This window comes from Carcharodon carcharias, chromosome 2 (genome assembly GCF_017639515.1).
Source record: "Carcharodon carcharias isolate sCarCar2 chromosome 2, sCarCar2.pri, whole genome shotgun sequence".
Classification (NCBI taxonomy): Eukaryota; Metazoa; Chordata; class Chondrichthyes; order Lamniformes; family Lamnidae; genus Carcharodon; species Carcharodon carcharias.
The window spans coordinates 120,113,180-120,131,011 of NC_054468.1; the positions used below are offsets into that span (position 1 = coordinate 120,113,180).

General features: G+C 42.6%; 1 protein-coding gene across 8 annotated transcripts in view; it reads right to left on the reverse strand.

Moving 5' to 3' along the window:
• meis1a (Meis homeobox 1 a) overlaps positions 1-17,832 on the reverse strand; it is a 223,435-nt gene that overhangs the window by 32,746 nt on the left and 172,857 nt on the right. For 4 of the 8 annotated variants that reach the window (XM_041212834.1, XM_041212817.1, XM_041212826.1 and 1 more), the window contains one exon: positions 6,595-6,734. In XM_041212834.1, the coding sequence (XP_041068768.1) occupies positions 6,595-6,734 (140 nt within the window). The remainder of the gene's footprint in view (positions 1-6,594; positions 6,735-17,832) is intronic. The other 4 variants (XM_041212845.1, XM_041212855.1, XM_041212872.1 and 1 more) reach the window with 1 other exon arrangement.

Consider the following 17,832-nt stretch of genomic DNA (forward strand, 5'->3'; position numbering starts at 1 on the left):
TCTCTTGCAGTCACAGTATTTATATGGTTAGTCCAGTTCAGTTTCTGGTCAATAGTAACCCCCAGCATGTTGATAGTGGGGATTCGGTGATGCTAATGTCATTGAATGACAAGAGGAAATGGTTAGATTCTCTCTTGTTGGAGATGGTGATTGCCTGGCACTTGTGTGGTGTGAATATTAGTTGCCACTTATGTGCCAAAGTCTGAATGTTGTCCAGATCTTGCTGCACATGGGCACAGACTGCTTTAGTGTCTGAGGTGTCGCGAATGGTACTGAACACCATGAAATCATCAGCAAACGTCCCCACTTCTGACCTTGTGATGCAGAGAAGATAATTGATGGAGCAGCAGAAAAGATCAGGCCTGGACGCTACCCTGAGGAACTCCGGCAGTGATGTTCTGGGACTGAGTTGATTGACTTCCAACAATCACAACCATCTTCCTTTCTGCTGGGTATGGCTCCAACCAGTGGAGAGATTTTCTCCCCCGATTCCCATTGACTCCAGTTTTGTCAGGGCTCCTCAATGCCACACTCGGTCAAATGTGGCCTTGGTGTCAAGGACAGTCACTCTCACCTCACCTCTGGGAATTCAGTTCTTTTGTCTAAGTTTGGACCAAGGTGAAAATGAGATCCAGGCACTTTCAAATTCTAATTAGCCATTGTTCTCTCTCGATTCGTGGTCCTCCTAGTGATAATCAACTTCTAGGAGATGGGATACCTTTGGGGTATATCATTATGGGGACCATGTGTGGTCACCTTGTGGCTTAACACTGATGTCCTTAAAACTGGTCAGAATTTGGGGGAGCCTGTCAGCAAAGATTGAGAATGTCATGATGGAAAAGATCAGGCAAAAGAAACGGCCATCTCAGGGCCTCCGCCCGAGTTGCAAATTGTCAGACTGGCCGGGGGGGGGTGGTAACCAAACTGTCATCATTTCTGTGACAAATATCTCCCAAATTTACCTGGAGACGAGCATTTTCACACCCTAAACGGACCAGATTTTTTGGCCTCTTCCTGTACAGGTTATTTTGCTATTTAAAGAAGGGTAATATATTTCATTTTAAGTCTGGGCAGGTTCAAACTATGGTCTCAAAATGAACCCATATAATAGCTTGGCTTTGTAGCTTTGTACACTTATTGCCGATTTCTGCTCTTAAAACTGCAAGGACCCTGCTTCATTGTCAAATTGTTGGCACTTTTTAAGGTGAGTAGTCTGGAAAAAGAAACTCAGATTTCAATTTTGCCATTACAAAATATCTGTTTTGAAAAATGACTCATTCAGCATAAAACAAAAGATTTAGGACACCAGTTGGCAGCAGCCACCCAGCCCCCCTCCCCCCTCTACACACTGAGCTCTTGAATTCAGTGGTGCTACACTGAAGAGATGTTAAGCCACACTCCACAAGAAAGGAGATAACTGATGGAATAAACCCTGGGCAATAATCTTACACATCATAGCATCTGGTTTCATTCGTGGCCCAGTGGCCTGGGAGGACATGAGCAGCCTGCCTGTCCATTTAGAGTTGATGTTGTCAAGGAAACCCAAGAAGAGCAATGGGCCCAAAAAGAAGCTGGAAAAAACAAAGAGGCAATCTCACCCTAAAGGACACTTTTTCTTTAAATTCTGTGAAATGTTTTTTCCTTCATACTTGACAATGCAACGTCATGAGCATGCATCAGGAGGGATTTGCAGGCCTCATTTGAATCCTTGTGACAATCAAAAATACGGCGAAATCTTTGAAATTTGTGTAAACATTTCCTTTTGGCTTCTTTTTTCTCTTGCCTTTTCTCTCTTTCCTTTTCTCTCCCCGCTGACAACCTCGATGGTAAAAGCAGTGAATAATTAAGGCATACAGCAGATACCAGGCTGGATTACTGATCACTGCCCAGCTAGCTTGACAGGTGCTGGGGTAGTGGTGGGAGTTCCAGAAATAGTAACTTTAGGGTCGGGAAAGAGAAAAATCACCAAGGATTCCTGTTTTTGATAGCTTTTCATTAACTTCTGCTTGGGCACAGGGTCAGTGCAGTGGCATCTAAAGCTTGCTACAACTCAGAGACTCTGTAAGGTATTGGGATTCCACAAAGGACCACAGGCACCCCTCTCCATTAGAGAAAGGCACAATTGGTTACATATAGATTGAGGGGCAGCACTCCACAAAGAGAGGCAGGGCAGAGAGGCAGGCCTCCATGAACTACCTCAGGAAGTGAACCCATGCCTTTGGTATCATTCTGCATCACACACAATCCATCTAACCAATTGAGCTTAGTCAGCATGTGCTGATTGGGCAATATGTTGGGATTATCAAAGGACAAGCCTGTGGGATGTGACATCATCAAGGAGCCGGGGTCCAAACCGGAGCACACATTGAGCAGAGAGTGGTTGGGATGTAAAATACATTTACACAGTACCTTTACCATAGTAAAACATCACACGTTCATTATCAAACAAAACCTGACACCGAACCACAAGTGGAGCTATGAGGACAGGTGACCAAAAGCTTGGTCTAACAGAAAGGTTTTAAGGAGCATCTTAAAGGAGGGAGAGGGAGGTAAAGAGGAAGAGAGGCTTAGAGAGGGAATTCCAGAGTTTGGGGCCTAAAGCATGGCCCCCAGTGGCACAGTGATTAAAATCAGGGATAGGCAAGAGGTCAGAATTGGAGGAATGCAGAGATCTCAGAGGATTGCAAGGCTGGTGGAGGTTATGCTGACAGGGAGAGATTTGAAAACAACATGAGAGATTTAAATTTGAGGTTCTTAGCCTGCCACAGAGCTGCAGCAATTGGGCCGAAGCAGGCACATGAACGGTTTCACCTAAGTAAGTCATGCAACCTGTTAGTGCTCAGTGAGCGTGTGCAGACAGAGCACTACTGGTGGAGCAGGTGGGTCACAGTGGGGGAGAAACTGGCGCCTTCTACTGGAGCTGAATGAAAATCAGGACCCAGAGGAACAGAGGTAATAAAGGGGGAGACAGGCAAGGGTGGCATTGACTGGCCAGTAGAGGACTTGAAAATGTGTGTGGAACCTTTGTGGACATCTGGTACTAAGGTTCACTTGACTGGTTCCTGGGATGTGAGGGCTGTCCCATGAGGAGAGATTGAGTAGAAAGGACTGATATTTTCAATAAGTTAGAACAATGAGAGGTGATCTCATTGAAACATATAAAATTCTTAGTGGACTTGACAGGGTCGATATTGAGAGGCTGTCTCCCTGGCTGGAGAACCTAGAACTAGAGGGGTCACAGCCTCACGATAAGGGATGTCCTACTTAGGATTGAGATGGGAGAAATTTCTTCACTCAGAGGATGAATTGAATCAAGAAAGCCAACTGCCCTGTTTCCCAATGTATCTGGGATGAGCAGCAGCTGCAAATCATCCCCCGGAATCTTCAAGAGAGAGGGAAAGGGGAAAAATACTGGCCAGAAAATCACCCTTAAAGATTTCCTCTCTACCCGCACATTAAAAATTCCACATGTAGACTGCTCTTCTACTTTGTTTTTAAAAAGTGGAGACCAGATGAAGATTGTGTTATATCTGATGAGCGAGTGAAGTAAAAGTTGGGAAAAATATAGCTCATTCTCAGAACACAATAAGGACTAAAAATATCCTTTATCATCTTCCATTCCTTATACCTCCCCCACACAAAGTGCTAAGATGAAGATAGTAGAAACAGATATCCATATACAGGCGAGATCCATGGTTGTAAAAACATAACTGCATAAGAAATAGGAGCAGGAGTCAGCCATTCAGCCCTTCGAGCCGGCTCTGCCATTCATTGAAATCATGGCTGATCATCTACCTCAACACCATTTTCCTGCACTATCTCCGCATCCCTGGATGTTTTTAATATATAGAAATCTATCGATCTCAGTCTTGAACATAATCAATGACTGAGTCTCCGCAGCCCTCTATGGCAGAGAATTCCAAAGGTTCACCATCCTCTGGGTAAAGAAATTCCACTTGACTTCAAGTCCTAAATGGCCAACCCCTTATTCTGAGACTGTGCCCCCTGGTTCTAGACCACCACCCCACTCCCCCCCACCTACTCCCCCAAGCCAGGGGAAACATCCTTCCTGTATCTACCATGTCGAGCCCTCTAAGAATTTTGTATGTTTGAATGAGGTCACGTTTCGTTCTCCTAAACTCCAGAAAATAAAGGCCCAGTCTAGTTAGTCTTTCCTCATGGGAAAATCCCTCCGTCCCAGGGTTGAGTTTGGTGAACCTTTGTTGCACTCAGTCTTTGGCCAATATATCCTTCCTTAGGTAAGGAGACCAAAACTGCACACAATACTCAGGTGTGGTCTCACCAAGGCACTACGAAATTGCAGTAATACATCTTTACTCATAAATTCAAACTCCTTTGGCAATGGCTCACTTGGATGTAATATTTAAAGGGTTGAATAAGCATGGCCATTTATTAGCCTTGCCAATGGCAAATGCTACAAAGGATATCTAAAATTAAGACAAAACATTTCCATACTACTGACAAATCTGTTTTGCTGAATGCTTTATGGTCCAGTCGACTGAAACAGTTTGTAACAGAGCCATGCAGTTTAGAAGGCCCCCCGGTTTGATCCTTAGTACCTTATGGTTTGCTAGGTGGATTTTACTGACATTATAACAGTGGCCACACTCAACTTCATTGGCTAGAAAGCAACTTGGGACATTCTGAGTTTGTGAAAGGTGCTATGGAAAGGCAAAATGTTCTCTCTTTTCAGTTGGCTTAGTAGCAGGAACAGCACAATGTCCTCAGTACCTCCGGGGTGGGAAGGGGAAAATTGAACAAGGTTCCCATTCCTAAAAGCAGTGATGACCTTCTTGGAAAGGCCACAGATGTGAATGTGAATAAAAAGGAGAGACTTGCATTTATGTCGCACTTTTCACACCCACCAGACATCTCAAAGCACTTTACAGTCAATGAAGTACTTCTTGAACTGTAGTCTTTGCTGTAATGTAGAAAATGTGACAGCACACAGCAAACTCACACAAACAGCAATGCGATAATGAACAGGTTATCTATTTTTTTGGTGAGTTGATTGAGGAAGAAACATTGGCCAGGACACTGGGCAGGACTCGACTTTTCTTCTTGGATCTTTTACATTCACCTGAGCAGGCAGTTTAACATCTCATCTGAAAGATAGCACCTCCAAAATTGTAGCACTCCCTCAGTACTGCACTGGAGCATCAGCATAGACTTGTGTACTCAAGACCTGGAGTGGGACTTGAGCATAGAATCTTGTGCCTCAGGGGCAAGTGTGCTGCCCACTGAGCCACAGCTGACACTCTGGTGTAGACCAAAAACAGCATCAGGCTTAGCTGCAATGCATCCCAATGAGAGTGGAGAAGGGTGTGGTGGGGGTGGGGGAAACACTTACACACTGGGCATGCACCTGAATGAAATAGGAACAAGTGCCCAAACTCCTCGGAATCATACATCCGCTATAGTCAGTGCTTCATGAGTTAAAGAGGGGAATCATAGAGCCTTGAGATCCACGAATACCCTCACTTTTCTCAACCGCTACCCTCCAAATGAACAAGTCAACCATGGTACGCCTATTGGTTGGTTAATGTTATAGCTGAATACTATCAGAGAGCAACGTTCAGAGTGTTGCTCTTCATTTAAAATTATTCCCCTTTGGACAACAATTTAAATATAATTCGGAAAGGATTGTCAAAAATAAACAATAGAATTTTCAGTCCCCTTATGCCACATAATACCAGTGTACAAACGCTAACATGTTTCTTTGAGATTCCTGTCTCCGCTACTAAACAGTACAGGCGTTAACGGTTTCAAATAAATGGCTTCACACCTCCACTAAAACAGGGAAGAAAAGAATTTCAGACCAAGCTTAATTATTCTTACACCAGTATCCCATGGCAAAATGTTAGTGCCAAGATTTTGTTTGGCTCCAACTTTAAAACATTAAAATTGTCTTTATTTCCAATGCATGAACCTCTTTTTTTTTACTCCTTTCCTTACCCCGAAAGATTAGAATCAAACATTATATACTATAGTAAAGCCAAACAAATTCTAGCTGAAGAGAGAAGTAACCAAGTTCCTTATTAACAAGACATAGTTTGTTAAAATAAAAAATGACAGGTGAAAAATATTGCAAAGGTGTTTAGTAATGAAAGAGAATCTCATTTGTCCCACCGCACCTGAACTCCAAGCCTGAACCAGTTAGTTAGATAAGAACCTATTAGTGACTTAGGCACATCAAGCGCTACCTTAAAAGTAACTTCGAACCTTGCTGTGTTCCCCAAGCAATCCCAACCTCCTGGCCCCCTCTGACAGGTAATCAAAGTCTACAGCAAATCCACACCAAGCCATGCACCAGGAAATTGTCACAGGAGCAGAGAGTAAAGCTGGGAAGAAAAACTAAAATTCAATCAATAAATAAATATTAATGCCTGATTCATCTTTTAAAATAAAATGCCCTTAAAGCAGGGCATCAGAACTGTAAGTTATTAACAATAAAAAAGTCTATAAAGTTGGAAAATATCACGTATGGTAAACTGATTAGTTTGGTTACGACAGTAAAGTCCTATTTTAATTTAGTAGTCAGTCACTCCCAGCATTCAGTGTCAATTTATTTACCAGGTAATGGCTCTCCCAGTGAATGGCTTGAGGATGCTTTTCGCCTGCGCGACTTGAATACAGTTACTATTGGGGACTTGCCTGCTCGATTAGATTGGTCAATCATAGGCTGGACTATCCTTCTCCTGGCATTTATGAACCTGTGCAAAAGGAGCAAAAAAGAAAAGTTACATTGACGCAATTAATTAAAAAAAATCAAGCTAAAGTGGTATCATCTTCAAACAGCGACGAATGGAGCGTGTATGTGCAGATTCTCTGAATAACGTGTGAGGCCCCCCTCCCCCCGCCACCCTCTCACCCACTCCCCCCACCTCTCCCCCCTCTCCCCCTCCTCTCCTCTAGCCTGCAATTTGCTTCAACGTCCACACTGAACCCCTGCAACCTCTGCTGACCCGCTGTGAGTGCAAGCTCAGGGGTGCGGTTTTTGATTTATGTCCTTCTGTTTTTTTGCCACAGCTGGGCATTTCCATTTCATCTTTTAGAGAGGGGGATAATTAGACATTCCCGGAAACAATACCCAACACTGCACTCTCTTCTCTTTTCAAGCCAAAATAATTGTGGCTGATAAAGGAATGTCGCTCATATGAGCATCTGTTGCCTCACCTAATTAGTGAAGAATCTCCCCTTTGTTCCACTCGCTTACAATCTTCAACCAACGCCCCCCTCCCCCCCCCCCACCCCCCCATTCCTTCTAGGCTACTAACTCCATTTTAAGGCTTGTGTTAAGAAAATGAACTGTGGTGGTGGTATGCCATCAAAAAAAAAGAGAATGTCTGGAGTTTTTATCACCAGTAACTCATACTGCTGAGGGAGACCAGCGCAAAGCATTCCATTTAAAGCTTCTGTCTTTTCCTCCCCTACCCTTTATGTAAAGTTTAGGGTCAAACAGAGGTCACCGCTATACAACCACTGACCTTCCAACTCCAGTTTTCAGCACAAGTTTACAGCCTAGGTCTACAAAAAAAAAATCCACATAAAATCCTTCTGGGGAGCTCTTATGTGGTGAAGGGGCAGAAATGAAAAGGTTTTAAAAATGCAAACAAGCGAGCACATTTGGAGGAACCTTTACTATGTAGACTGATGCAATAGTCTGTGGAAAACCTGCTTTTCAACCTTAAGTCAGACTCGTATTGGAGCAGCAGTGGGGGAAAGGCCTGGTCAAAGGAGCCAGAGCCCATGCAGAGAATTCAAACTGACTCTGTTGTGGAAGAAATTCAACTTTTGAATAACCTTCTTGTCCTGCAATATTTGTCTTCATTCACTCTCTCATTTTTCTTGACCTGGACTGGAGGAGAGCAAATGAACAATTCCACATTGACAGCACGTTTCAGAATGCAAAGCACCTAATATTGTTAAGAAGTATACTTAACATTAGTGGGAACATTGTGGAATGGAACACAGGTAAGAAATCATTTGATAATAAGAACATGAAGAGCAGGGGTAATTCATAGAGACCCTTGAACCTGCTCTTCCATTCAGTTCTGGCTGAAATTTTACATTGACTCCAATTTCCCAGCCTACCCTTAGGAATATAGGAACAGTAGGAGGCCATTTAGCCCCTCGAGCCCATTCAGCCATTCAATGGGATAATGAAAAGTCAATCAATTCCAATAACCAATGGACTTAATCTTCTCCAGGCACTAACTTTAGTCACAATTAATTGGCCTGGATTTTACAGCTGTAATATCAATGAAACTTTTAGAATTCACTGTCATTACAACTTTGAGACTGACTGACAACTTCTGGAGTCCGCACATGTGCAACTAAACCAGTAAATCCAGAGCTGTTGTCGCTGGTTCCTAGTTCCTCCTGGCAATCTTCAGAAGTCACTTGAACTGACAAGATTCTCTGCTTTTAGACTGCTAGTCTCACCATAAAACCTCTTGAAGAAGGTCATGCACTGCTGAATATGATGTGACTGGATTTTTAAACAGCAAATTAACTTCATTATTACTGTTAACTGCATGCCCCACCCCCACCCCGGGCTCTAAATAGTTCATTTTGTGTTGGTGGGATTTCAAATTTCTCCATTATGATAAAGAAATTCCACAAAAGTTTAAAATAACAAAATTTTCTAAGCTTCTACCTTAACTCTATGTATATGTCCCAATCTTTATTTCACTCTCTGTAAATGATTAGAATGGGAAGGGCAATCAGTGTATAGTGCTTCCTGATTTGCTGTCTGTGAGAATTCTTCAACATGATTGGCTGCTTAGCCTGGTTGATGATATCACTGCTGTTGGATTCCTGGAGATCCCCTTGATATGGCATCAGATTCAAACTGATGTCAGGAAAGGGGAAATCCATGACCTAGAGATCACTAGATCTTTGTGGGCAGCTTTCTTCAAGGTCAGTTGTCAGCACTGCTGCTTCACTGCTGGCCGTAAAAGTCACATCAATATATTTGCAAAAGCTTCTGCCTCCACCACTGTAAGAGTTTAAAATAATTCATTCAAATGCATTGATCTGTATGCTAGATCAGGAGTAGCAGAGGAAATTAAACCCACAAAAGTTATTTACACAATTTCTCATAGATGAGTTTCTTTAATAAGGTCTTATTTGAAAGGAAAACTCAATAACATGTCACCTTCCCTTCTCAATTGTACATAGTCACCGTTCCTGGTGCTAAACTAATGTGATGCCCATGGTTTAAATTGCAGAAACAATCGACATCTTGGGAGTTGGGTTCTCACTTCATCACACCTGCCTGCAAGTAGAAAGAATCCACTTGCCTAAAGGGACAGTGGCAAACTAGGCTGAGCGAGTTTTGTCACCTTTGCACACCTCTCTGCCACAGCTCACCTGGTGAGGCTGCCCACTCGCTCAATCAAATGTGCAGACTGTACAGGTGTGTGTGTGTGTGTGGTGGAATCTACAGAGGGAACCATTTACAAGAAAGAATAAAAAGGAGAAATTATGGGACTAGCTAATCAGAGCAACCCCGCCACAGGGAAGAGTAGCTAAAGGAAAAAGGACAATTTGGGGTGCTAATGCTGCTAGAGTGTAGATCCCTTTTGGCAGGACCCTTCCACCATTAATTCACTAATAATGAGTGAAGCATGAGGAAAGGAAAGGGATTTCTTTACTTAAATATGTGAATAAAGTCTGTAGGTGTAAGCCTTACTGGAGGTAATGAAAATCACAGGGTTGACCATTATAAAATCTCAGCTCACACCAACTAATCTTCCAGTATCCCACTGCAGCCTCCACTCCTCCAGTTACTATTAAAAAAAAACCCACGCTGACAATATTCACTGCAGTCCCATAGCAACCCTCACTTTTGTTCCCTTGCTGACATGTCACCGTTACTCTATCTGACTCAGCAATAGGGTACGGCTCCGCACAGTATAGGGCCAGCCTTATTAAAGCGGATTTTTCCGTGATTCTCCAGAGGCAAACAGAATAAGCATTTAGTCTCAACTGACCTCTTTTCTGGCTGCATCTAACACAGCACAACGATTAACTTCATCATACAATGAGTTGGGAAAAAAAGCCTTCCAAATACAACCCTTTTGACAAAAATGAATAATAGCATTCAATTAAAGCTTTCACTTTGAGGATATGTATTTAACTTAAAAAGATCAGGCAGGAGGGGAAAAAAAAACATCTCCAGTGATTTATATATATTCGAGGGGTTTGACCGATGAACAAGCTGCTTTGAAATCAGTCGTACCTGGAAGCAACGTCCCCTTTTAGTTGTTCGACGGTGCAGCTATCTTAAAGGGGACGGGCCGCTATCTTAAAGGGGATGGGCTGCATTCTTAAAGGGGCCGCGAAGTGCAACAAACAGCGAAGGGTTATTAGAGGGAAAGTTGCTGAGCAGTTGTGACATACAGCTCCAAATGTTACAGTAGGTAGCTACTAAACTCCATTCGTTCCAAGATTTAAAAATTAATTATGGGACCATTTCATCCTTAGTCATGTCTTAAGGCGGAGCTTTTTACACGAACGTGTCACATGGGAGCCGGGAGTGCAAGGATGACTAAATTCTTTACTGTCATTAAAAGGTACAGGTGTATAACATTCACTGAATGAATAAGGTCATTATTAACCTTTTTTTTAAAAAAAAACTGCTTCTCCTTTTATTCCGCGACGAATCAGGATTTAAAAATAAATAAATATCACAGCGAAACATCAGGCCGAGGATGGTGGAGGTTATATCGCTATTGTGTCTTTCTGAAAGCATTTTTTGTAATCAACGGAGCTAAGGGCCTTTCATCTGTGCAGACCCGCAAACCAACATTCCTCATCCATGCCTACACATAGAGTCCCCTCCCCGCCCCCTTCCAGGACACACCGAGTCTTCTGAATTCCTCTCCTTGCAGGAAGCCAGTGCAACTAAAGGTTTCCCGTGAACTTCTGAAACCAAAGCACAACTGTCACTATTTTCTATGGCATTCTGCTAACCCTTTTATCCCGGAAAATGCAATTACATTGTGCCTGAAAAGTACAATGCTCCTTAAAAGGACGGGCAGCACATTTGGGGTTAGAAACTTCTGCTGAGCCCGACTTATTCGCAAATGCAGGAGGTTTTGACCAGAAGCAACAGGACTCTTTCTTTTTTAAAGAAGTTACTTGCTTTCAATAACTTCGGATTAGAAGTTGCAATAATAAGACAGTATTAAAACAAAACACAAGGAAGAACAACTCCTCCCACAAGTTTAGCTGGATGGATATCCAGCAACTCGTTTTTGCCAACATTTTGTTAAGTCAACAACTTATCTCGGTGTACTCTATTTATTTTGCAATAGCCCACTGGGATCACTTCTATCTCCGCAATGTGTCAGGCTACAGCAAAGGCACAGAGAGACGTCCCGGCTGGTCAACGTAATAAAATGACAGAATGTTCTTGCTCCACCCACCAGGGTTATTCTCAGGTCAGCTTCTCATCCCCATAATAAAAAAATGTTTAAATAAATTGGTCCAGCTGTTTGTTTCTGCGGAGTCCGCTCGCCTTCCATGTTGCTCTCTCTCTCTGGGTGACCACTCGGATACGCTCGTTTCGCCGACAGTACCGTCGAGTTACGCCGTCCGGGGTCAGAGTGGCTCCAAAAGCGCGGCAGCACACTTTTAAAATACTTGTACGAAATGACCAACAGAAGGATGCAACCGTATATCAGCAATGCTGCAACAGAGTTAATGTGCACTATCATTCGGACAGGTTTCTGCACATTTAACAAAAGTTAGCGGGAGAATAATGATGATGCAACATTTCAGGGGTCCCGAAGAGCCTTTTGATATCTTCCTCTGTGGTAATCAAGGCCGTATTTAGGCAGCATGATTTGGAGGCTCGACTTCCTTTGCGTTTAAACGAAAGCTGTTCATTTTATTACCAATACCAAACTGAAAAACGTAAATCGCGATGGATGTAGGGAAGTGTTTGAATCAAGGTTAAAATGAAAGCCGGATGCTGGAGAGCTGAAATGGAAAATAAAGTACTGGAAAATCCGAAGTCCTTATTAGACTCCAACTCTGTTTCCCTCTCCACAGAGGCTGGCAGACCTGCTGAGATTTTCCAGCCCTTTGAAAAATAAAAACAATCAAGACTCTCGTCTTTTCCCTTTATTTTTGCCATTACCATTTGCCATTATAGTTAGGGTACTTGTTTGACCGGCGCAGACTCGACGGGCCGAAGGGCCTTTTCTGTGCTGTAGGCCTCTACGACTAATACCCTAAATTCTAGGTCGACCATATGCCGCGTGTTCCATGACAATGTGAATAACACGTGCATTTGTGTAGCACCCTCATCGCACTGAGTCATCTGAAATATTTCACAGTGAAGTACGTTTTTTTTTGTTTAAAAGTCTAATGAACTGGTGTTGTGCAAGCACAACGGCCGTTTTAGTATTCAGCAAGAGTCACAAAAACCAATTCAGTGAATAACCTGTTCATCTGTTTATAGCGGCGCTGATTAAGAGAGAGGAGTTTACTGGGAAATTTCTGCTTTTCTTGAAAACAGTACCGGGGCATCTTTTAACATCCACTCGTCCAGGTAGAAGGGATCATTGTCTAATGGAGGGGACGTGCCTCCAGATATGGAGCAGTCAGTCCTTCGGCCCCACACAGCAATCTAGATTCTCAGCCGAGCGAAGTCAAGTGATCTGGCACTATCAGCACATGGGGATTTGGTAAATGTGGTCGTTTTCACTGATTGATTGAATGACATTTTGTGAAGCCTAAACAAAGCCACAGAGATCTAATAGACACACTACTATAACAACAAGAGACCGCACAAATCCCAGTGTCAGCAACAGGATCTGTAGTTTCACAGTATGAGTTCTGCATTGAGGCAACAGTTGTAGCTACTTAGCAAAGCAAAGAATTTCCTTTTATGTCCTGTGATATTTCACAAAGATTACCTTTCTTAGTCACTAGTTTACACAAGGATTGCTGCTTCCAACGGGCATGTACGCCTGCACTTACAATGAAAGATTGGGCAGGCTGACAATCAGAAAATTTCCAATCTCATTTTACCAGGTGCAAGTTTAGTGTAATAATCTGGCTAAACAGTTTGTTCCTTCTTTGCTATTTGATTGTTTTTTAAACTATTTTTTTTCCAAAATAACACCGGAATAGAGGTTGTTTAATAACCGTGGGATTTACCTTATTTAAATACTGCCTTAAGTGGGAGATTTTAAAACACCAACATATATAAAACATTTACTTTAAACTAGCTCTTTTATCCACGATGGCCAAATAATGAAGCAATTTCGAGTTCCGATGTTAAAATTGTATTTTGTGAAATTGAAGAAAGCACTTATCTAAAAAAAAATTTCCTGCCATTCCAGGCGCTTCAAAATCAATGAGCTGGAACAGTAACTCCCTTAAACCGGTGGGGTGAGATGTTAAAACTTTAAAAATCTCACACCCGTTTTCAACCTACCCACCTTCCGTAATGGGGGCGGGACAAGGAGGAGGAAGGGAGCCAATCTGCTCCCAGGAGGCGAATTGGCTTTTAAATATTTTAATGAGACTACCACACCCTGGTTTAATCTGCTTTACATATAAAACTGCAGGGCTGGCTTTTGACTGGACAGTCCAATTATTGATTGGGATACCGAGAAATTTATTAATAAAGTAAATCAGACACTAAGGGGTGAATCTCCACCTCTGCTGCACGGAGATTCGGTCAACAAAATGGATTTCTGGCAAACAGTCAGAAAACTCTTCTTTCCTAATGAAAATTCGCCTCCTCAAAAGTCCAGTTTTTAAAAATAGCAGATCCTTTGCCACCTGTACCTGTGTCTGTGTATCTTTTTTTAATTATTCGGATCGGCTTTTGTCTGTATAAGCTGCTGAGCTTTATCAGTTACTTCTCGACATCAGCAGAGCAAATATTAGAATTCCAGCCATGGTTCCACCGTGTCCAACCTCCGGACAGGTTAAAGGTGATCGACCCTCCAAGCCAACGATGGAATTTGCCCCAGCTCCCATTCTTCAGAGACTTCCTTTTCTAAAACAAGGGTCCACATTAAGTCTCCAGAATGAAGGTAAAACCAACCTGATTATCCAGTGCAAACTCAGGTTGTCGAAGATGAAGGGCAGGACTCAACCTGCTGGCTTCCCTTAAGAAAAAGTGCTCTGTTACTGTGCTAAGCCTCCACCTAGCAACGCAGATAAGTGCTGCTAAAACTTGTCCAATGTCCATTAAGGCTGAAAGCTGAACTCATGACCTTTGGGTGGGAGTCCTATGTGATAAGCTGGGGGTTAACGGAATCACCTACAATAGCCAATTTTTTTTTTCGGGGAAGAAAAAAAAGCTTCGACATGACCTGCCCTCAAGTCCCATAGCTCCAGCAAGAAAATAGATGATTGCAAAACATCACTTTTATTCATTGAGGCTGTGTCTGCCCCTGTTTACTTGGCACAAACAGAAATCTTCAGATCAATCAAGCAATCCATGGTTTTACCATTAACGTAACAGTGGATGGTGTTTATATCTGAGTTAAGACTAGCCTGTCACTTTCCCGACAATAGGTAATTGTGCAGTAGCATCGAAGCCAAGTCCTGGACGTAGCGCTGTTTGTAACGAAGCACAGTTACAAGTGGTCCGCAAAAGGCTTCGGAACAGACGGCGCTCTGCCTTGAGCTCTTCGGCTATACAAATGGGTAAACTGCTGCTACTGCCCCACAGTGAACAGCTGCTAAAGACCCTGAATTGCAGTCTCCTTACGTCCTGCACTGAAGCTACAGGACATTTAAAAAGTTGCTTGAAACTGAAGCCAAGTTTCATGAAGTCATGCTTGGCAACGCTTCTTCAGTTTACTCCGCCCCCTCCTCCTCCACTCGGGTTCAGCCGAGCTGTAAGACATCACTTTGCGAGCCAGAGAGCAACCCACCCACTTTAGAAGCACAATATGGAATATCCCTCGAAACTCAGCAAGGCCAAAAGAGAAAGGAACTGATTTTACTTGTTTTTTTAAGTTTACTGCTTATATCTCATTTGTACAAAAATACATTTGGCAACTGCCGTTCACCTACCGAGAATAGAAATAGCCTTGATTTTAAAATTCTTATCCTTGCTTTCAAGTCCCTCCATGGCCTTGCCCCTTCCCTACCTCTGCAACCTCCCCTAGACCCAGTACGCCCTGAGACCTCTGTACTCCTCTAATTCTGACCTCTTGTGCATCCCCAATTTGAATCGCTCCACCATTGGTGTCCTTGCCATCAACTGCCTTGGACCTAACCTCTGAAATTCCCTCCCTAATCCTCTCTGCCTCTCTCCCCCCTTTAAAACATTCTTTAAAACCTATCTCAGTGACCAGCCTTTCAGACTCTATTCTAATATCTCCTTATGTAACTCAATGCCAAATCTCTGTTTGATAATCACTCCTGTGAAGCACCTTGGGATGTTTTACCATGTTAAAGTTTAGAAATTGTTATTTCTTGCATATGATGAAACAAGAGCAGAAGTTGTTTATACTACTGTCTTCATATTAGAATGCTGAAGGTAGAGCCTCACTTCAGGTACATACAGACATTGTAACTGCACTCCAGCAGGATAGGCAAGTTAAAATGAGCCATTTGGTGTCCTTCCAAAACTAACACTATCAAAAACATTACTTAATCATTCCTCCATTTGCTATTTGTGGGAGCTTGCTAGTTAAACTGTTGTAAAAAGTACGCTCCAACAATATACCATAAACACACATTCACATCATCTTACATATATACTGGATTATAAAGGAAAAAATAAACCAATGTTCATTCACTCCCCTTGAAATTATCCTAGATTAAATATAAATTTGAAGGGGTAGCACATTCCGTATTTCAGAGAAGAACAATATATTTTTATTTCACATCTTTGTTATCTCCAATAATAATTGAAACCTGAAGGAATGAGACTCCACACTTGTAATAATTAACTTTCAAGAACAGAAGTTGATTGGCAGTAATTAATACTTACCACATCATTAAACGGGTATTTAATCTGATCTAACTTTCTGTGGTGAATTTAGTTTTCATATCCTGTGCAAATACCGTGCCTTCATGTCATTCAATGTATTTCAGTATGAAATGCTATTTTCACGAACCTAATGGCAGAGTGGTACAACTTGGACAGGGGGTTGGGGTGCTTTATCGACCCCCTTAAACACATTTTGATTTGATGTTTGTAAGCTTTCTTTAAACTTTGTCCTTGGTTTTATAGCTAACCTAACTTAGGGGCTGTGTTTTATTTTATCCCTCAATTGGATTATTTGGTTAGCTTTAAAAGAGCTACAACTTGGACAGTAACTTTTGGAGTTCCATCTTTTTTGTCACCGCACGTTTACACCTTACCTGAAGTTGCTGTGGCAGAAGTAATAGCAATACAATTAGATCCCCTGATGTTTGCTGCCCCCCACCTTCATTATTTTGACAGCAAATTATGGGCCACCACCTTGCATTTATATAGTGCCTGTAATGTAGTATAATATCCCAGGGCATTGCACAATGGAGAAAATGTAGCGCAAGTGACTGAAGGCATGATCATAGGCACAGATTTGAAGTAGTTTTTGGAGGAGAAGTGAGAATTGGACTGTGAGGCTAGATGGCTGAGCACACTGAGGGAAGCAAAGAAGGTTGGATTTAGAAGAGCAGTACCCAGAGCTGGGAGTGGTGCAGAGATAGGCAAGCCGATGGAGGATTTGTGAATGAGGATGAGGAAGTCTACTTGAAGACTTGTAAAGCAACAGGAAGCTGGTCCACAAATTCAAAACGTATAAATTAAAAGAGTCCAATTATCAGAAAATACAAGGGATAAAGTACACCCAATACATAAGATATTAAACATTGAGGCCCAGGTTTTTGTGCCCAGGTTGAGTGCGCAGAGATGGGAGAATTCCCAGCTCCACTGACCTGACCTTTAAAGACAACTGCACGGATGTCAGATTTTCGGCCTGTCGGGGGTGGGTGGGGGGGAGGGTTGGCGTGAGGCGGCTGGATTAGAAGTTGCGGTGGGAGATTCCGGAAGAAGTGAGGAGGCTGCTGGGTGTGGAGGCGGGCTGGGTGGAAAGCCTGCCATGTTAGGTGAAAGCCTGAACCTGAGTGTCAGCTTTGGCTCAGTGGGTAGCACTCTCACCTCTGACTCAGAAGGTTTTAGGTTCAAATTCCACTCTAGAGAATTGAGCAACCAAATCTAGCGTGACATAGAGAGAGAGCTGCACTGTGGGAGGTACTGTCTTTTGGATGACACCTAATCTGCCCTCTCAGGTGGATCTGAAAGATCTCGTGGCACTATTTTAAAGAAGAATGGCAGAATTATTCCTGCTGTCCTGGTCAATGTTAATCTCTGAATCATAGAATCATTGAATGGTTACAGCACAGAAGGAGGCTATTCGGCCCATCGTGTCTATGCTAGTACTCTGGAAGAGCTACTCACCTAGTTCCACTCCCCCATCTCGTCCCCGTAGCCCTGCAAATTTGTTTTTCTTCTGATAGTTATCCAATTCTCTATTGAAGGCCTCGATTGACTCTGCCTCCACCACACTCTCAGGCAGTGCAACCCAGACACTAACCACACGCTGCATAAATCAATTTAAATCAATGTCGACTGTTTCTCAACCCTTCCACCAACAATCAACATCAGGAAAAAAAATACTATCTGGCCATCATCACATTGCTATTTGTGGGATCTTTCTGTGTGTAAATTGGCTGTCGCTTTTTCTACATCATAACATTGCCTACACTTCATTAATACTTCATTGGCTGTAAAGCATTTTGGGATGTTCTGAGGTAGTGTTGTTAAAAGCAAATTAT